The sequence below is a fragment of the Natrix helvetica genome (genome assembly GCF_964273705.1).
Source record: "Natrix helvetica genome assembly, chromosome: 6".
Taxonomy (NCBI): Eukaryota; Metazoa; Chordata; class Lepidosauria; order Squamata; family Natricidae; genus Natrix; species Natrix helvetica.
Window position 1 is genome coordinate 64,086,180 of NC_138553.1, and position 21,926 is coordinate 64,108,105.

Consider the following 21,926-nt stretch of genomic DNA (forward strand, 5'->3'; position numbering starts at 1 on the left):
TTCTCTGCAATACATTTTGCAGAGAATGTTTTTTCCTCTTTTCTCATGTAACCATTATTTGCTGCTTTTAATTTCCCAATGCCCAACAAAGGAGAATTTGATTCAAGTGATACTTAAGAACTGCTCTTTTCTGGACCATAAGCAGTGGAGTGGAGTGCCCCTGAAATTCTGAAGCATTGGGAATAATTGTAATATCCTAAATGAGAGTCAACAATTGTATCATAATTGGGCAGTGCAATGTAAATGGTTATAGTTTTAAGCTAGGACCAAGAGACAGAGTTAAGAATTTGTTACATAAACAACCAGTGCAGGTCATAGTGCACCAACCTTTAGCAAAGAAAACTCCAAGCAACCTTTTTATGAAACACCCCCCTCCCCAAATTTCCCCGGAGAAATGAGTTCCTGTTTCTTTTTTTGAACATTCACCTAGATTCTGGTTTCTGCTTCACCCCATTCCACTTGATATAGCTGCTTTCAGAAAACAAATGTTTGTGTAGTGTTTATGGTGCTGGACATGTAGCAGAATGAAGAGATGCATATTCTATTCACTCTTAGGCATGGAAGTAATTCCCTCCCAGCCCTAACTTGTACCAAGCTTTGCAATAAGGTGATCGAAAAATGAAACCTCTTGTCGCATCATGCAATATAAAACAAGTGAATATAAATATAAAACAGGTGGCTCCTGCAACCAAGCTAAGAACAACATATAAATCCTTCAAGCTGTCCTTACTTTTAATGCAAACCTAAAGCTTGACTTCTGTCTGCTGTTTGACAATCACCTCCTCCTTTGACCCCGGAACTACTCTGACCTTTGACTTCAGCCTGAGATTTTGTTCCACATATATCTTGACCCACTTGAAGAGGTAGCCAGTCCCATGGTCCATAGAGTTTGATATTGCAGAGGGATAGATTGTACCGTCTCAAAATAACAATGAAGCTAACATAATTTTACATTGAAGAAACAATAGATTGATCTGCATGGTTAAACATGGGGTTTCAATACGTTGGTTTGAAAAAAAAAACAGTATACCATCATTGATAAAACAAGTTTTCCCAATGGCATCTCACAATATCTAAGGTACCCAGAACTTTGACTCTACGAATTGCAACTTGAAATAAAACAAAATAGAAAAAGAAAAGCTGGGTCAGAAACGGGAAACACAGCTTTGCAAATAATAGTTCACCTTAGAGGTAGGAAAAAAGAGTTACTATTTAAAATTTTATATTTTAAAATATAAAAATGGCATTTTCCTAATTTGAAGCTCTTCTAATTTACGTATTTGGCTACATAACAATGAGTTTAATAACAGTAAGTCCAGAATTGTCCAAAACAGGTTTAGGTAAGGGAAAAAGGTAGGTAAATTCAGAAAAAAAGCTTTCTTCAAACTCTTTTTGCACCGTGGCATTCATAATTTATATTTGATATTGTAAGATAAAACATTAAAAAAATGAGTATGACTACAAATCGAAAAGAAATATCTATTCAGAACAGAATATTTACATCTTGGTATTTTTAATGCTTGAAAACTATAAGCTCCACACCTGGAGGACCTTACATACTCATTTAATGCAACAGATATGCCTGAAATTATAAGATTTATGTACAGAAATTCATGGACATAGAATATAATTATAAACTATTCACTTTCATGAAAACTCCAGTGAGCTAAGCCCGGGAACAATTACACCCAAATGACAAAATTTCCCCCATGACACAGTTTCTAGGTTACAATCCTCACTCCTGCACAACTGAAAAAGTACACTGAGAGTAATCTTTCAAAGCTTTGCTTTGAGACTTTGTAGTAGCCTAAGGGAAATGAAATGCCCTCTAGGGGCAAGAATGATCTGCTTAAGTACACGGTGTGTAACTATAATCAACCTTTAAAAGAAAATGCAATGATAATACATGAAAAAGTACACAGAGTAGAAAGTAATTAATGTATTGCATTCATATTTAAAAGAAAAATACTTACAGGAACATCAACATATTTTGCAGCTGCTTTTACCTTCAGAAAATGTAAAAGTAGAAAACAAACATCACTTCGTATCATTGGCTCATAATGGATTTTTCAAATTGTTATTCAATAGTTGTTGTACTTACAGTGAATGAAAGTATTGATGAGAAGAAAGTGCCTTCATCATACCTTGATAATTTAGAGAGCACACCTTCTAGCACTGCAACAAACTATATTAAGAAACACAAGATAAATATTCATATTTATTAAATATTCATAATGTGTAAAGGGGTTTGAAATTACTTTAAACAGCTGCAGAAGGTCGTGGGGAGGGGAGACCTTTCCTTTATGGCTCATATACTATGCCAGATACCGTTAATACCTACTGCCAAATCCTTAGTTAAATGTATGGAGTAGTTGATGCTTTCTAAGCTTGATTGCTTGCCTGCAGACCTTTCATTACCAACTAGGTAACATTTGCCAGTTCAAATTTCACCAGGGTCAAAGTTGTCTCAGTTTTCCATCCTTCTGAGGACCCAGATTGTTGTGGGCAATATGCTGACGCTGTAAACTGCTTAGAGAGGACTGTAAAGCACTGTAAAGCGGTATGTAAGTCTAAGTGCTATTGCTATCATCTGTGTGAGAATGGACTTTGTCCCCTGTTTACATATAGTAGCTTGCCCTGCCAGTTTTGGTGACGAAAAGTCCTTAATCTCCCAACACCTGGACAGATTCATCTACAGCAGTGGGAGTCAACCTGGTCCCTACCGCCCACTGGTGGGCGTTCCAGCTTTCCTGGTAGGCGGTAGGGGTTTGCTGTAACTCTGCTTTATAAATTTTATAAAGTAAAGTTACTTCCCTACTTTATAAATCATCATTAATGTGGAATCGGTGGGCGGTTAGAAAATTTTACTACTAACAGAGAAATAAAAGTGGGCGGTAGGTATAAAAAGGTTGACTCTTCCTGATCTACAGTGTCAACAGGGAAATTGTTAGCATCTTAAAGAAAGATAAAAGTTTGTCCTGTCCAGTCATGTTTGACTCTAGGGGGCGGTGCTGATCTCCATTTCTCAGCCAAGGGATCTGGTATTGTCTGAAGACACTTCCATGCTCATGCATGACTATTTGCTGAGGTTCATGAAATGCTGTTACCTTCCTATTAAAATGGTACCTATTAATCTACTTGTATCTACGTGCTTTCAAACTTCTAGGTTGGCAGAAGCTGGGGCAAGCAATGGGAGCTCACCATGTCGTGCAGCGCTTGGGTCTCAAACCTGGGCTGTCAGCTTTCCAGCTGATAAGCTCAGTGTCTTTAACTATTGAACCATTCACCTTCCTTTTCCTGGTTATCATCTTAGACAAAAACAAATTAAACAATGGTAGGGAATGGTAGAGATAAATCATATTTGCATTCAAAAAAGCCACCAAGGAAACAAAAAGACCAGAACACTTCTTCTCCAGCAACCTTACACCTTGATGAGCAGGGATTAACACCAGGTAAATAATCAAACAAAAAACAAAATACCTTAATCAAGGAACTACCAACTACACAAAATGGTTGAACCCCACACTCCGTTGCACTGATAATGTTACTTAGTTGGGTAATAAAATGTCTGTAAGCAAACAGTCAAGTCAACAGTCAACGAAGTGTTGGTGATAGACTTATACTCAGAATAAATCTGCTGAAATCCACGGATCGTCAGTCATGGGCTTAATTATATTAACCAAAATCCTACACTTTCAATGATATTAAGCACCAGCAAACCTAGATCCAACACAATGCAAATTAAATATGTAAAGAATTTCTTAACTTATTAGGTTAGTTTACAAAGCAGACAACACAAAAGAATTTTGATAACAGAATCCATTGGGAGTTGTACAACCAGAACAAATTTGAGTGAATACTATCCGTAACTTCCTGCTTTGGTTGGTCATTTTCATTAATTGGTGAATATTTATTTATCTCATCCCAGAATCACACAATTGGAATAGATGGCCTTATAAATCTTGAATAAATAAATGTAAAATTACTATTTTACACAATTGAAAAAAGTTCACTACTGTACATGTTGTACAAATGTTGTAATATTAATCATGCATGTTTTTTAAAAAAAACACGTAGCCCTTTTTATATAACTCATTTCTTTTGTGTTATTATATAATGTTATATTGCATTGGTTTCAAAGTACATTGAATGACTCCTAAACATTAAAAGAAGGAATACATCTACCTACCTACCTACCTACCTACCTACCTACCTACCTACCTACCTACCTACCTACCTCTTCAGTTCAAGATTATCACTGCTGTGGCAAAACCAAAGGAGAAAACACAAAACACGACTCTGGGCCCCCTTCTAAGTACTGTAACTCTTCTTTTACTGAATCAATGTGAACAACATAGAACAAATGGTCAATTAAGATTTAAGAATCCTTAAACTCTGTCAAGGTTGTGCATGTATTTTTCATACATTGAATTTCATTAATTCTACCTAGCAAATGTTGAGAGTTATTAGAAACTTTTGGCGGCCCATGTTTTCCATCTTAACAAATAAGATAACCATGCAGTAGTTTTCTCCAATCGGATGTTCCCCAATCACTACCATTCCTACCATTCTTTGACATTACACTATCTGGAGAGTAGTTCAACTATACATTAATAGATAAGGAAAAAACTAGGCTGTAAAAACAGACAATACAATTGACTCCATATTCTCTGTGGGCTTTGCAATGTGCAGGTTGCTATTAATGTTCATTTCAGTGTTCACTATGAAGATGAATCATTATTTCTTTATCTCTATACTATTCCACACACCACAATGGACCACTGAACACAGCAGTGTGTGTGTGTGTGTGTGTGTGTGTACATAAGTGTGTGTGTGTGTGTGTGTGTATGCATAATAAAATAAAATAAAATTAGGCTGAAACTAATTAGGAATTGGAAAGTGGAGTTTGTTTAGTGGAATAGTCAAAAGGGAAGAAGCAAAAATGTGCTTCAATAGATTCTTTTTTCAGCACTGTATGTTTCTTTATCAAATCTTTTTCAGTTTGTTTTCTGCTTATGAAGAAAAAGTAAGGAAACAAACAAAATTAAGAGAAAAGGACTAATCAGTTCCCCCACTGTTATTCACATTATTTATTGATAATTTCTTGAGTGGAGTATTGTTTACACGTTGATTGTTGCTCTAGTATTAATTTTTGTGTTAAACTCTGCTTGTCTGGGTGTTTTTTGCTGGTGAGGAGCTGTTTATCCCAAAACCCCAATCAAGGAAACAAGCAAAATGTAAACAGCGGTCTAATCAAGGAACCACCAAGAACACTTCCATCCACACTGAAAAGGCAGCCACAAGTATATGAACTGAGAGCACACACTCCAGTGGTGGGTTCCACCATTTTGGACCAGTTCAGCCGAAGCGGTAGTGGTTTAACGGCCTGGGTCGCTGGAACTGGCAGCGATCCAGGCCTGCCATGTCCCCGAACTGGTTTTTCCGGCGGTGCCATAGGCAGCGCCATCTTGTTTTTGGGTTCTGCACATGCACAGAACAATTTTAATCAAACCACGCATGCTTGCACGTGTGGTGCGCACACGAGCGAACCGGCAGGAGTGTCTGCCGGAACCCACCCCTGACATACAACCTTCCTTTCTAGCCCTGATGATTTTACCAGTTTGGTAATGCAACATCTGCAAGCAAACAACCAAGTTCAGAGAGCATCGAGTAAGTAAGTAAGTATAATCTTTATTGTCATTCTACTTAAATACCACAAAATTGGTTGTAACAAACTCTTCATTAAAATAGAAACTTCTCTCTTTGAATACAAAATATTAAGAGAAAGTATATTATGCCTGTCAGCCTCTGCTTCGCTTGCTTGCTATCGGCTGCCATAGAAACGGGGAGGGTGGGGGCAAGGTATTTGGGAAGGGAATTATATGGTACTGGAGGAGTATGTAGAAGGGAGCTTTGTTTTCATCATCTTCTGCACATGCTGATGGGCGATGTTTGGTCTTGGTCAAGGCCAACCGTCTCGCATACCAACATGATGAGGCCTTTTGAAGATGCACATGACACCTTAGGGACTTGCAGATTGGACACTGGGCTGGGGTAATTGGAAGGAGGGGGTTGGGTAATCATTTGATATGTACTTGTTTGAGCCTTTTTGGCTCAGATCTTGCTTTCCTTTTCATTGCTTTCAATTCATATCTAGTAAAAGTACTTTATCACTATTCAAATGGAGTTGAAGTTTTTCTTTCTTGGATACTGAAGGAGGCATACCTGACAATGTCTTTCTTATTAACTTTTTAAAAAATAAAAGCCATATTTATAGTCCATTAATCAGAATGTATACTTAGACTCAGAATACAGCCCAACTTCTAAAATTATCAATAATTTTAAACAAGTTATAAATAAACCCAAACTAAACAGGTCAACAATTCTGTTGTTTTCATTTTGGAAGCTCTATGTGATACAAACAATAATGAAAACTTTGTCACACCTGCAAATATACAGTAAAGATACTATTTAAAAAAATACTGTTCTCATATTTATATGAAAACATTACTGATTGTCACAGTAAATGCAAAATGTTTATAATAATAGAATGACTAATTTTACAAGTATTTTAAAGAGTAGTTGCTTGGCATCTAAATCACATTTCTAGAACATAGGAGTACCATCTTATAAGTGAGAAGACAGGACAAAATTCCATTTGGCATGCTGTTAATGGCCACTCTAACAGTGTCATAACAGTGTCATATTTCTTATTCTCTGTCAGGATTTGAAAGTCTCACCTTGCAGCAATCCAAGACCTTAATGGTTTAACAGAGTGATAATAGTGAGCTATATCATCACATCTTCCGCTTTTCTTATAACTTTATACTTTTAATACATATTCTTCCTTATTGTATATCTTTCTTTTTATATCATCATAAGGATCATTACAGAAGAAGAAATAAGATGAATAATAAGTAAATGAATGGATAACTAAAGGCACTTTTAAAAATGTATCACACTAATTCTCTGGACTCCTCTTAGCAGTGACGTGCGGTGAGGGTTATGGCTGGGGAGGCTGGTGATGTCATCAGGAAGGCGGGGAATGGGACCACGTGTGCAGACCACGTGTGCAGACCACGTGGTCTCGTTCTCCGCCTTCCTGAGTGAACATTAAGGGGACCGCGGCGTAGCATTACTTCCTCCACCGGCACCAGTCCCTTTCACCCCGCTCAAGCCTTGCCGCCTGCAGCCACCGCCTGCAGCCACCGCCCGCCCTGGCTGCTCCTTTCGTTGCTTGCCCGCCCGCCTCTAAGGCACGCCAAAGCCTCCTTCGTCCCCCCCCAGCGCGCACCCTTTTTATTTCCTGCGACCCCCCCCCATTTCGGGAAAGCTTTCCCCATTGCGTGGGGGGTGAGGGGGGCGGCTCCTCTCCCCCCTCTCCCCCCACTCCCTCCGTCCCTGCCTCTCTCCTCAGCCCCAAAGCTCCGTCCGCGCGACTCACTTCCAAGGCGGTGGCTGCTCCATCCCGCTCCGGCTCTGGAAGCGACCAAAGATCAGGCTGCGTCGCTCGCTCGCTCGCTCGCCGGACTGCTTCGGCGCCATTCTGGCTACCTTCGTCCATCCGCGCCCGGGAGATGCGGAAGCAGTCCGGTGGACGAGTGACCGAAGATCTCGCTGCCTCGCTTGCTGCCTTGCTCGCTCACTCGCCGGACTGCTTCGGCGCCATTCTGGCTACCTTCGTCCATCCGCGCCCGGGAGATGCGGAGGGAGAAATGTTGTCGGCGCCTCCAGATGACGAACCAGTCGCTTGCTGCTTCCGCATCTCCCGGGTGCGGATGGACGAAGGTAGCCAGAATGGCGCCGAGGCAGTCCGGTGGACGAGTGACCGAAGATCTCGCTGCCTCGCTCGCTGCCTCGCTTGCTCGCTCGCCGGACTGCTTCTGTGCCATTCTGGCTACCTTCGTCCATCCGCGCCCGGGAGATGCGGAAGCAGTCCGGTGGACGAGTGACCGAAGATCTCGCTGCCTCGCTCGCTCGCCGGACTGCTTCGGCGCCATCCGCGCCCAGGAGACGCGGAGGCAGAAATGTTATCGGCCTCCCGATGACGAAAGCAAGCGACTGGTTCGTCATCTGGAGGCGCCGACAACATTTCTCCCTCTGCATCTCCCGGGCGCGGATGGACGAAGGTAGCCAGAATGGCGCCGAAGCAGTCCGGCGAGCGAGCGAGGCAGAGAGCGAGGCAGCGAGATCTTCGGTCACTCGTCCACCGGACTGCCTCGGCGCCATTCTGGCTACCTTCGTCCATCCGCACCCGGGAGATGCGGAAGCAGTCCGGTGGACGAGTGACCGAAGATCTCGCTGCCTCGCTCGCTCGCCGGACTGCTTCGGCGCCATCCGCGCCCGGGAGACGCGGAGGCAGAAATGTTGTCGGCCTCCCGATGACGAAAGCAAGCGACTGGTTCGTCATCCGGAGGCGCCGACAACATTTCTCCCTCCGCGTCTCCCGGGCGCGGCCGGACGGATGTATATAATATTATATATATATAGTATATAATATTATATACTATTATTCCATGAAGAGAGGTGAGGCCGTGCCTCCCTTGCCTCTAGTGACCGCACGTCACTGCCTCTTAGCATGTCAGTCAGTATATAAGCCCTCATCTTTCTCAAGAGTAGTTTTTCAAAATGCTAGTTCAAATTGAATTTCTGGAATTGCTTTATTTTTTAAAAAATTAATTTGCTAAATTAAAGTTAACGTTTGACAACACTTATCCAAATTCTTAGAATGATTCTGTTTCATGGTGAAGATGCTTAAAACTGGGGTAAATCTAGAGTGAAGTCTGTCCTCAACCATGGAAGCTCATTGAATGGCTTGGAGTGAACCACTATCTCTGCCTGACCTAACATGGTCACGAATAACTTGCAAAGGGAGTGCTGGGCATGTTGCCCTCAGCTCCTAGAAGGAAGCAGGAAAGAAATCTAACCAATATATCAAATCTAACCAATATATCAAAACAAAGCAAAAATGAAGTGTTATCATGGTTTTACATTGGAAATTGGAAATCTAGAGAAAAGATAATTATATTTTTCGAAGTTCTATTTGACAAAGCAAAGAGTGGTTAATCGATTCCAATTTTATATTATATTCCAACACAGATCTATCGCCACTCCTTGGTCCTAAAATCTTTTTTGCCTCTTAATGATGAGAAACAAAAGTTTAATGCTATTGAAGCCTCCCTTTAAGATCATATCAAATTGAATGCAAAAACAATTTAAATCATAATACATTGAAAAACTCTTAGAATTAAACAGAAATTTTCTCATATTCTCCCTATGGAAAAGAGAAAATGGTGGGGGCCATTCTTATGTGTTGCACTTTTATTTTGTTTATTTATTTGCATGGCTGTTCATTTGACACACAAACAGTAAGTTTAAAACGTAAAAATCAGCCTAAATTAAAATTCAGCATTCATAGGGCAGCACATAATAACTCCCGAACAAGGAGTTCCACAAGCTTCCTGGCTCTGGGCTTGTGTTCACTGACATAAGAGCCCAGTGTATGCTGATAAGCTATCTGAAGAGTTTTCCCTCCATAAGCCAGTACTTTGTGTTGTATGAAACCATGAATAAATTTCCTTTTCTGCTTTTTCATAAGGCTTAAGTTAATGGAATTAGCTGTGGTCTTCACTCTTTCACATAAGAGCTCTTTGAAGTTGGCCACTTTAACCCTTTCCTTTCCTTTTTCAGGCTATGGAGAGATTCTAGAACTGCACTTCAAAAAAACAGGTAACTGCACAGCTCTTTTCTCTAATATTTATAATCATTCATATACAGTGCAATTCATTATTTTCCATTTCAAGAATCTCATTAATTCCTTCCATCCATCCATCTATCCATCCATCTCTCAGCAATGCCCATAACAACTGTGATAAGAACAATATCAATTGTAGCTTTTCTGTTATGTTGTCATTTGCCTCCTATCTCTCAGCCCACTGGCACCCATATCATTTGATATGTTCTCAAACTATAGAATTAGTTCAAGAGTGTACACTACATAAAAACAGAAAAACTGAATAGCAACATTTAAAACAAGAAATATTGTGGTGTGGTTGGAACAATCTTGAACTGAACACACTCAAAGCTGTAAAATGATAGTAGATTTTAGGAGTAGCCCTCCTATTCCACCACCTCTTACAATACTAGGCAACACAGTATCAACAGTAGAGACCTTCAAGTTTCTATGTTCTATAATATCTTAAGACTTAAAATGGACACCTAACATAAAAAATGTCATCAAAAAAGCATCACAAAGATTGTTCATCCTGAGCCAACTCAGAAAGTTCAGATTGCCCAAAGAGCTGCTGATATAGTTCTACAAAGAAATTATTGAATCTGACATTTGCACCTCTATAACTGTCTGTTTTGGCACTGCAACCAAACAAGACAGACACAGACTTCAACAGATAGTTAGAACTGCAAAAAAAAAAAAAAAATTACTACGAGTCTGCCTTCCATTGAGGACCTGTACGTTGCACGAGACAGAAAGTGGACTGTGAAAATAGCTACATCCTGGACATAAACTCTTTCAACTTCTTCCCTCAAGATGACACTATAAGGCAGGTGTGTTAAACTTGTGTCGTCACGTTGTCATCATGTGACGTATTGTGACTGTTTTCCCCTTCACTAGACTGGGGATGGGCATGGCCAGCATGTGATGCCTCTGGCTGCAAACTTACTCAGGCTGCAAGTTTGACATCCCTGCTATAGGGCATCACATGCCAAAACAACTACACACAAGGACAGTTTTTCCATCATGCCATCCCTCTGCTAAACATCTAATTCCCACAACACAGTCAAACTACCTAGTAAGGCTATATTACTATTACCCTTCTCATCTTTCCTATTACCTCTCTTCTTATCCTCTTATGATTATAACTGTTGCTTGTATCTTATGATTTATATTAATTCTTTTATTTAGTATCCTAATATGGTTTATGTTGATTGCTTATTTAGTATCCTATGTCTATCACTAAGTATTGTACCTTACGATTTCTGATGAATGTATCTTATGATGATTATGATCATGATTTCGCACTTGTTGCTTGTAGGTAGACTGAGAGCTTATGCACCAGAGACAAATTCCTTGTGTGTCTAATCACACTTGGCCATAACAAAGTCTATTCTATTGTGTTCTGTTCTGTTCTATTCTATTCAACTAAACTATGAAAAACAAATTAGCCAATGTCTTTTGAACTTTTTCATAGAAGTACAAATGTGTAAGTAAAAGGAGGCTTCAAAATCTTTTGAAGAAACTGAAAGCATACTTTCCTTCACTGCAAGATGCAGCAAACCAGTATTTCTTGTATCTAATTAAAGCTGATCTTGGAATAGTAAAAATGTAGTCATATTAAATGCTGTTAATTAATTAAGGCACTGTAGCATGAAGAAAATGATATCTGCTTAATAGATATTGCATAAAAAGATTTCTTCCAATTGGGATCCAATTTACACCTATGAGTATCTTGATGACCTCATGGAGTGTTAGTCACTAACCTTTATTTTAAAAACAGGAACATGGAAAATATCAAATATTTTTTTCTTTACAAAAAGAAGATAGGGATAGTTCTCTTCCCCCCTCCCCCAAGTAAATTTTTTTTGAAAAAAATTAATACATTTACCTTTGAAACAAGAAGTGAAATTACTTCCTTCATGGTTTCTTCAATCAAGTCATCAATTTTCGAATGATATTGTTGCTGTGGTTCAGAAAACCAAAGTAGCATTAATATATTAAATGAGCACAACACTACTTGTCATAAGTCACAAAGGTACAAAAACTGACAGATCAGGGTTACTTAAAATTATTAAAAGAACAAAGCCTTGAAAACGATCCACCCACAAATTACTTTCTTTCATACAATATTCAGAAAATTTTTCCAATGTATGCATTTGAGTTAAGTAGCTAATAGGGTTATTATTTAGATGTGGCAAGGCCTTATTCAGGGAAAGGAATGTGAAGGATATGTTTTGTCTTCTATGTAATTAAGGTGGCTATGTATTCCTTCACCCCCAAAGGGCTGATTTAGCTGCAAAAGCAAGATGAGAAGAAGATTTAGTAAATAAACCACTTTCTGTCTGATAACTCTCATTCACATGTTATGTTCTTCAGAAATAAAATGAGTGGCCAATTGTTTGCTTCTCAAAGAACCCTTTTAAGAGTGAAGTGAGCTGCAGGTTATACAATTCCTATACAATCTGCTCTAACGCAGGCAAAAAAAATAATAATCAGAAAACCTGAAGGATGGCAATAAATTACTCAACCATAAAATATATAATAGCTAAATCAGTTGCTGCTCTCCATCTTTCTACTGCAGTTTTTTTCCTCACTAATGAAAACATTTTCTTTAAGAAGCACATTTTAAATCTGAAAGACTTTCACATTCTGTTTTTGATCATAATAAATCAAGCGTCCATCCTGCAGTTTGTGGGAGCAAAGGCTCGTTCTTTTATTCTGAACATATATTCATTCCAAAAAGTAATTCTTCCATCAGAACATTTGTTTGAAAGCAAAGAATGCTCCAGTAGCCCACTTCACAAAAAAATGTGTCTTATAAAGACTAACCCTATCTTGATGGTTCAAGGCTACATGAATCAGCAACAGCATAATGCTTTGAATAAAGAACTGCCAGCATCAGTCTAAACATTCACTCAACTTTGTAAGAGCTGTAAGAAATTTAGGGTTCCTGAAGGCAATTTACTCCCTTTTTCAAAGTATTACAGTATATGTACTAACTACTTTTAAGAAAAGTGTGTTAAGCACGATCCCCAGTGCTTGGTTTGCCTAGGCAAATTACTGAAGCTATCAACCTTCCCTAATCCCTGACCTTCAGATGTGCTGGCTCTACAGCTCTGCTAAGGCCAACGTTTCTATAATATATGTGATATCAAGGAGTTCCACATACTATAATGTAACCCACAGTTACAACTGTCACTAGGATAATCATGGTCAAAACTGTAATAACAGAAAATGGTGTATTTTCTTCTCCCCTTCTGCAAGGGGAGAGTCATATGTATAATTCCAGAATGGATGGCTTTCTAATTCTTGTTGCTTTTTCATTACAAGAAAAACTGAAGGATTTTAGATATTTAGTGCAGTGGAAATGGTAGTTGCTGGAAAGTGTCCTTACAATGAGTACCAATGCTTGCTGTTCAGAACTTATCCCTCTTTGTCATTTCAATGGTTGCTAAGGAAAAGTAACTAATTGCAAAGTTGATGGTACAATATCATATTCACGGGTTTCAATGGGATTTTTTTTTAATAAAGAAGAAATGATAGCTAGGTAGTTTTGCAATTTCATCCTTTCATAAATGTTCCTCAAACACACCCAAAGGTTTTGAAAATGTCAAATTGGGGAGAGGGCATAATATATAAATTGATTTCACCATCATTTTATGGGCACTGATTGAATTAATTAGTGGCATGATCCTATTAGTCCTATTTCCTATTAGTAGGAAAACTGTGATTGCCTCATATTTTAGCATTCTATGACATTAGCAGTAATAAAACCAATCAGATTTAAAGGGATTGGGAAGTAGAAACAATGCTGTGAGGAAGAAGTGCCCATGTATGTTGTAATTATAAATGTAGCCATTACTGTCAGGTTTTGCTGAATAAAGATGTGCAAATCACCTGATTAGGCATTTTTGCTCCTCTCGATCTACCACTTTGCTTGCAAAGTCCTACTGTCGGTTTAATAGGTTCCTTCTTTGAGATTAGCCGTTGATTCTTATTAAATCTAAGAAAAGCTACAACTTGCTTTGCCTGTAGTGACATTTAAGTAGAGTAAATGGCATTATCTGATATCTGTATGCTGGTCTGTGACTATAATAGATATTTGATTTGATTATCTGATATTGGAATATTTTTTGGATTTTTTAAAAAAAATTACAACAAAGAATTAATTAAGATGACATGAATTTGATAAAAGATGTAGATGGTCAGATAGATGGTCTGATAAAGCAAAAACAAAGTCCTCCCACTGAAACTGGGGCACAAATGATAATTGCAGTGTTGTTTGAATAATGAAAGGTTAATAAGAATGAGAAGGCGATAGGTTTGATAGTGGAAGGTAGAACACCCATGAAAAGCTGATCTGTTTTGAAAGGGTGTTTTTGTTTGAAAATTGCAAAGGAGAGCTGATAGCTTTTATTTTCTCATTTACCACATTTATCCAAAAGGAAGACACATTTTTCTCCAACTCCAAATAGGTACTTGCTTAATTGGGAAGGGTGTTTGTGTGTCATTTTATATTCCATAGAGAGCACATAGAGAGAAGACCTTTTAGAAAACAACCAAATGGGGGAATATAAATACTGCAGACAATCTTGCTGAAAAGCATAGATCAGCTTGAACCTTGATACTATAAATAAATGATTTTAGGATTAGGAAGAATCCTTTAGAATGCAATGTGTGATATGTTTTGAGAAGTCCAACTAATACAGTGATGAGGCTTCTGTTCTTTAATATTCATATGAAAATATATGTGACTTTCCACCAAAATTTATTTTACTCAATCAACAATTGGGAAAATGGTTCCCTGGAAATACATAGACTAGGCCTGAATTCATTTTGTTTAGGGATATATAATCAGAAATTATAAATTCTACCTAAAGTAAGTAAAGACAGAAACATGTTGGAAAACAAACAAACAAACAAAATTTAAAGCAATGAACTTACCCATTGATTTGCAAACTGGTTGATGCCCCGAAAGCCCCCCCAAAAGAAGAAAATGGAGAAAAGAAAATTGTGAAAATAATTATAAAATAATATAGGAAACAGCAATCTTAACAGACTTAATGAAAAGCTTGTTTAAATAAAGACAAAATACAACAAAGATGGCTACAAAGATAAATGCACGTAAATAGAACAATTTGTTGCAAAGTAAAAGAGTATGATACTGTAGCATTGTGAAAGATCTGTACTTTGATTGGTTTGGTGGTCACCAATGCTTCTTGGAGGAAGCAAGTTCTGGCATTTCCATCTCCTATTCTATAGAAGCATTTGTCCCTTTTATGGCCTCTCTAGTATTTTGTGGGGACTGATTTGAAGACAGACTCCTCTAATTTCAGCTATCATTTTCTTGTAGCTCATGACGAATGTGTACACCTGTAGCAGTGGTTAGAATGCAGTACTGCAGGCTACTTCTGCTGACTGCTAGCTGCAGTTCAAATCTCACTAGGCTCAAGCAGGGCCGGATTTTCCTATAGGCTAACTAGGCTTCAGCCTAGGGCCTCAAGATCAAGAGGGGCCTTTTCTTTATCCGTGCCACATTTTTTATAAAGGTTAGTACCAATTACAACATGTTTCATTTAATATATTGATATATATCACAGTAATGATGTATTTTATTATCTCTCATGTAATTTACAAATAGTGTTATTTTTTTAAAAAAAAAGCTATTGAAAAAGGGCAATACAATTGGTTTTGGTAGTGGGGATGATGGAAACTTTAATTTAATTTAATTTAATTTAATTTAATGCTTCTAGACCGCCCCCTCTCCCGAAAGGGACTCGGGGCGGTGTACAGTTCATACAAAATATAACAAGATACAATAAAATTAAATATGTACAGTTGACAGTTGACATGGAGGAGGTTAAAATGCCGTTAACTTGTAGCTTAACATAGCAAAAACACTGAAAAGTGATTTTTCCCCTCCCCCAAAAACCTGGAAGTCAAATACAATGCAGCAGAGTTGTCAAATACATCTCAAACTATGAAACATGCATATTCACCATACGTTAACTATGAAAAAAATGAGGGAATGTAATTTTTAGAAATGTAATACTTCAAACATCAAATATTTTATAGGACTGAATTTACTCAAAAGGAAGATGATCCTGAATTTAAGACAACCACCCACAAATTAAGAATATTCAGAAAAAAAATAATATTCATGAACAAACCTCAAGTGGAAACACACCAGGTTGCCAACATAGTATCATCAATTCTATCAGAAACCAACTCTAAAAACTCACCCCTCCCCTCTTCTCAGGAGTCAATCAGAAGTCATGATCCTAGAACTAAGGAAAAAATTCCTGACAGAACAATTAATAGGTGGGACAACTTGCCTCGAGAGGCTGTAGGTACTCTAACCCTGGAGGTTCTTTAGAAGACATTGAACAACTATTTGTCTGAAAGGGTTGGATTAGAAAACCTCCAAGGTCCATTTCAACTGTTAGTATGTTATTCATACTAACTAAGTAAGTAAAATAGAATAGAACAGAATGAAAACTTTATTGTCACTTTAAATGTATACTAATCAGTATACATTACAATGACATTTCATGGCATTCAGATCTCAAAAGATAACCATTATGCATATACCTACCTACCTACATATATGACACAGTCTACTTTGAATGTATACGTATATGTAATGCGTGCATGCGCACGTGCGCGCGCGTGCACACACACACACAAAGCACACCTGAGGGCAGGACAAGAAGCAATGGATGGAAACTAATTAAGCAGAAAAGCATCCTAGAATTAAGAAGAAATTTCCTGACAGTTAGAACAATTAATCAGTGGAACAACTTGCTCCAGATGTTGTGAATGCTCCAACACTGGAAGTTTTTAAGAAGAGATTGGACAACCATTTGTCTGAAATGGTATAGGGTTTCCTGCCAAAGCAGGGAGTTGTACTAGAAGACCTCCAAGGTCTATTCTGTTCTGTTCTGTTCTACTCTACTCTACTCTACTCTACTCTACTCTACTCTACTCTACTCTACTCTACTCTACTCTATTCTATTCCCATGGTAAAAAAAGAGAATCCTGCAAGTTTACAAGATGAATTGCATAAGGAATAAAATAAGTGAGGAAGGAAGGGAGGGAGGGAGGGAGGGAGGGAGGGAGGGAGGGAGGGAGGAAGGAAGGAAACTATCCATCTTCTCTATCAATCTATCTAATCATAGCTATTAATTTCATATAAAGTTCCTCATTTATTATTTAATTCCCATATACATGGAAAACTCTTCTCTCTCTTTCACACAAACCATATCTGAAATACCAAATATACAGGCACAAAATTCATATAGCAAAAACAGAGTCGACCGGAAGTTCTCCAGCTGGACAGATGAGGGGTGTGTATGGTCTGAAGAGTCTCACATGAACTCTGTCTGACAAACCAATTCCGAGATCCTTTTTAGATCAGAACCCCCCTGGGGGGTGGGTGAAGAAGGGGCAGCATCTTATCAGACCCAGAGGGAGTTCAACAGGTCCCTCGTAGGTCGAAGATTTGCTCTCTGAATTGGAGTCAGGGCAGCAATATGGCAACATGGCTGCACAAGAAGCTGGCTTCTAGCCAAAACAACTGAACAGGAGCATGCAGGATGAGATGAAAGCCCAGTAAGAACTTGGAAAATGCAAAGAACCTTGAGAAAATAAATAATATTAATGGACATATTTGGATTTGGGCAAAAAGAAAGAAAGAAAGGGGAAAAATGGAGGGCTGAACCATTAGCCCAAAAAGAGCCATTTGCTTGAAACGCATGTAGACAGAAATCTGGACAGAAAAGGAGAAGTAGAGAAGTGACAAACCCACACAAATACAAACTCTAAATTTGGTTTTGGATTTAAAAAGATTGTGTTCTTAAAAGAGAGTAGGAGGTTGAAATGAAAATCAAAACATACCAAAGAGATTTGCTCCGTTCAAATTTCTTCTAACTAGCATATCTCAAGCAACTCCAATTAATGAGAGGTGAAATGTAACAAGGGAAAAAAAATCAATAGAAAAGCACTATTTTCTCACTGATAACCTAATTTTGCCTCTGCGGTGAATGGAATATGAAACTCTGAGCAGGAAGATTTAATTAATCAATTGCCATAAATCAGAACTTGAAAAAGCAGGAAGTGAAGAGAAACATACTGGAATTTGGCTGTATGCAAGTTTGTTCCAATTAATATATTTTGAGCAACTATAAACACTGAGAGGTGGAAAGCAACAAGGGAAAAAAATAATAAAATTAAGAACCGGGAAAATACAAAGTTTTTTCTCTCTGCAAAAGATCAAGATGGCTCCCACTTCTCTTCCTCTTTACATTAGCTCAATTAGCTAAATTTAACGTAGACCAGAACTTTGAAATAAGAACTGTATAACTAACTGCAATTTTGGAACTGGACATTAAGGAAGGACAAAAGATTAAGATGGCTTCCACCTTTCTTCCTCTCTGCATCAGCTGAACTAGCTGAATTTAAGGTGGACCAGAACTTTGAAATAAGAACTGTATAACTAACTGTAACTTTGGAACTGGAAATTATGGAAAGGTGGGAATTTGAAGAACGATGTGAAATTATAAAAAATATGCATAAATCATTAAAATTAAGTCTAAATAGAATTTTGAACTCAGAGAAGCAGGGACTGAAGGAAGAAGTGAAGGAAGAAGGGAGGAGGGATAATGAAGGGATAGAAACGGGGCAAAATAAAAAGCAGACAAAAAACTTCATTGGATTTGACAGTGGTATAGGAAAAATTGAAAAGGGGGGGATGTGTCCCAACAAAAGGAAATAAAAAGCAGACAAAAGATTTTACTGAGGTTGACAGTGGCATAGGGAAAACCATAGAGGGGGATTATGCCCCAACAAAGGGAAATACAAAAGATTTCACTGGGTTTGACAGTGGCTTGGGAAAAATTGAAGAGGGTGGACATGTCAAAACAAAGAAAAGGGAGAAGACAGGAATAGAGAAGTGGGACAAAAGACTTACTCGGAAAAAATCAGATAATAAGAAATTGTTATATGGGCAAATATAAAGCTGAGATATGTGGTTTACTCCCATACATGATAATAAAATTGAGTTGCTAACTGATTGAATATGATAATGGAAAGATAATTAAATAAAGGTTAAAATATATGGAATATAGACAAATATGAAACTGTTATGGGGAGTATGTAAAGCAGAGGTATGTGATTTACTTTTATACATGATAATTAAACTGAGTTGCTAATTCATTGAATATGATAATGGATGGACAATTAAGTATGGGTTAAAATGTATGAAACATGGATACATATAGAACTCCTAAGATGATGAACAAAGTGAGATGTGTACCGCTTGTTATTCTATATAGTAGATTAAGGGAATTGTAATGAACATTGAACAATAAGTATTGTTATTTAAAGACAATTAAGGGTAACTTAAGCCAAGATATGGAAAAATGGAGTGGGAACATGAAATATACTTACAATGGGAAATTATTGAGATTACAAAGATAGAGTCACAAATTTGGGGTGTGTAAGGATGCATAATTATATAAATATAATGATGAAAGCAGCTGGGAATTGTAACCAGGTCTACATCTCATTCAAAAATAGGCTGTGTGTGTGTGTTGTGAAAATATAATTACTATATCTTTACTATATTACTATCTTTAAAGCGCTCCATGGCTTAGGACCTAGTTACTTGCGGGATCGTATTCTGCCCCATACATCCCTGCGACCAATTCGCTCGCACAGAGAGGGGCTCCTCCAGGTGCCGTCCGCTAGACAATGTCGTGGGGCGGCGCCTAGGAGTAGAGCCTTCTCTGTGGCGGGCCCAGCCCTGTGGAATGACCTCCCTCCGGATATTAGGAATACCTCTGACCTCCGCTCCTTCCGTATTAAGCTGAAGACCCACCTATTTCAAGCAGCTGGCCTGGCTCAACTCTGATCTAACCATATCGCTCCTGACGGGTTTTTAACTGGGTATTTTAATTATATTTAATTTCTAGGGGTTTTAAATACTGTATTTTAATTGTTTTATCAATCGACCTCCTCCTTGTGTAATTGCACATGAAAGAGAAAGGAAAGCAAAATTTGGGATGGGAAAAGCAGAAGAGAAGATAGGAAAGAAGAGAAGGGAGTGATAGAGAAGCTCAATTTCAATGTTAGAAAAAGGACTGAATTCAACAAACAGTTATTCTGAGTATTGGCTACTTTCAGTAGCTGTATCTGTACTGCAGTGGTGGGTTTCAAATCCCGTTCCAACCGGTACAGTTGGAATGGGCCCGGCGACATCCTCATTGACGCACACAGTGTGCTTTGGCGCCTCCGCAACACTCTGCGACGCTCCAGCTGCTCTGCAGAGCATCGTGCAGGTGCTGTATGCACCATGCGTGTAAGCACAGAAGCCTTAAAACACAGGTAAAGAGCTTGGTCGGGCAGGTGGGCCCTCCTGAGCACCGTACCAGAACGGTATCTGTTGTTCCGGGCTGGCTCTGGTATGCCTGTACCGGGGCGTACCTCCTGCAACCCACCACTGCTATACTGTCTCTACATCGTAGGCTCAGTGTTTTTTTGTTTTCAAGAGCTTTTTCTATTCTGTAAGCTCTACCTGACCCAGATAATTATTTGGAAAAAGAATTCATCTTCCTCTGGGGTAAACATGGTAATTTTTTGAACTAGTTACCAGTAGAAGAACTAACATTACCAAATCCAACTCTAAATCAGGAAATAATGGAATATGATATTTTTGAACATCTGGGCTTTTTTAAAAAAAATGGTTACCAATTATCCTTGCATTTCTGAAAATCATGACACACAACAATCTTCATGGTTTTAAGCAACACCACATTTCCAAATTACTGTTTGTATTTTGTGAAAAAAGAATGACCATATGATTTATGGAAAAAATGAAGTTTACAGTTTATGTCAGGGGCGTCCAAACTTGGGAACTTTAAGACTTGTAGACTTCACAAGTCTTAAAGTTCCCTAGTTTGGACACCCCTGGTCTATGTGAATATGTATATATGGGGGGCATTGTGTGTGTGTGTTTGTGTGTGTGTACATATCACACACAAACACACAAATGAATAAAGGTTTAGCATAAAATTACCCTCAAACCTTTTGCACCTTTATTAAGATTTGTTGTCATGAATGTTCCTGCTGGAATTCTCTTACCTCCTGCCCACCATTCAGAATACAAAGTTTAGCAGTTTGCTTCTTGGCATCAACTAGCACGTTGAACATTGTGCATACAGAAGAAGGAATACGCAAATCTGTTGATTTGTTTGTCTTCTGCACTTTGAGTTCAAAAGCAGTTCTTGTTCTATTAATTGAAACATGAGATTTACAGAAATAGAAAGAGTGGTGGTCATATTTGAAATAACGTAAATGAAAAGGGGAATTCGGTGAAAACGTGTGAAAGGCAAATATGAAATATTTAGATGCATGTACATTAACTAATGGGATTATCATATTTATAAGTACTAAAGTATGAGAGTCCTCTCAAGGTTAGATACTGATTTAACAAAATAGCTGCTTGACAATGCATAGTCCGGATAAAGCACAGAAGGTTGAATGTTTTCTGCACAAATTTCAAATTGACAAAAGCTGATCATAGACTGCCATTATAGTATATTCAAGGATTCCTGACAATTAAAAATGTTAAAGAGTTTCAGAACATGTGGCACATTTTAAATGAGCAGGAGAATAGATGGAAAAAGCATAATAATTGTTTCTTTACAAAAATAACTCCCACAGAGGTATAATTCAGAAATAACCGGCTTGGTGAAGCCAATAATAAATTATGGAAGAATGATTATCACCTGAACCAATTAAAGATCAGTGGACATATTATATAGTTTCCTCTGCTTGATGAATCTATTATCATAGCCGTACCAGAACACTTTGTGTTTATGGCAGCATGGTGAAATATGGCTAGTTTGACCAGTGCATATGTCCTGCTACTATGCTTTCAGTATATATTTAGAGCAATCGCCATGTAGAGACCTTGTGCATGACTTCAACAATATATACAATTTTATTATGAAATGTTTTTACTTCTGCCAATTCATTCAATCACCCGTTTAGCTCTAGCTTGTATTAATAACCTGAAAAACAAGTTCTTCAAGAGCTTGAAAATGGAAAGCAGTGTTGAATACCTTTTCTAACAATCTTCATTTTCTTCATCTCTGGTGATGAAGAAAGCAATGATGTTGTTTGCTTGAGCTGG

The 21,926-nt window shown here is 38.2% G+C and overlaps 1 protein-coding gene across 13 annotated transcripts in view; it reads right to left on the reverse strand.

Moving 5' to 3' along the window:
- CADPS2 (calcium dependent secretion activator 2) overlaps positions 1–21,926 on the reverse strand; it is a 364,417-nt gene that overhangs the window by 50,658 nt on the left and 291,833 nt on the right. For 6 of the 13 annotated variants that reach the window (XM_081957022.1, XM_081957019.1, XM_081957014.1 and 3 more), the window contains 5 exons: positions 20,873–21,020; positions 14,678–14,692; positions 11,622–11,696; positions 2,102–2,185; positions 1,974–2,006 (listed from right to left, as the gene is read on the reverse strand). In XM_081957022.1, coding sequence (XP_081813148.1) covers positions 1,974–2,006; positions 2,102–2,185; positions 11,622–11,696; positions 14,678–14,692; positions 20,873–21,020 — 355 coding nt within the window. The remainder of the gene's footprint in view (positions 1–1,973; positions 2,007–2,101; positions 2,186–11,621; positions 11,697–14,677; positions 14,693–20,872; positions 21,021–21,926) is intronic. The other 7 variants (XM_081957023.1, XM_081957020.1, XM_081957017.1 and 4 more) reach the window with 5 other exon arrangements.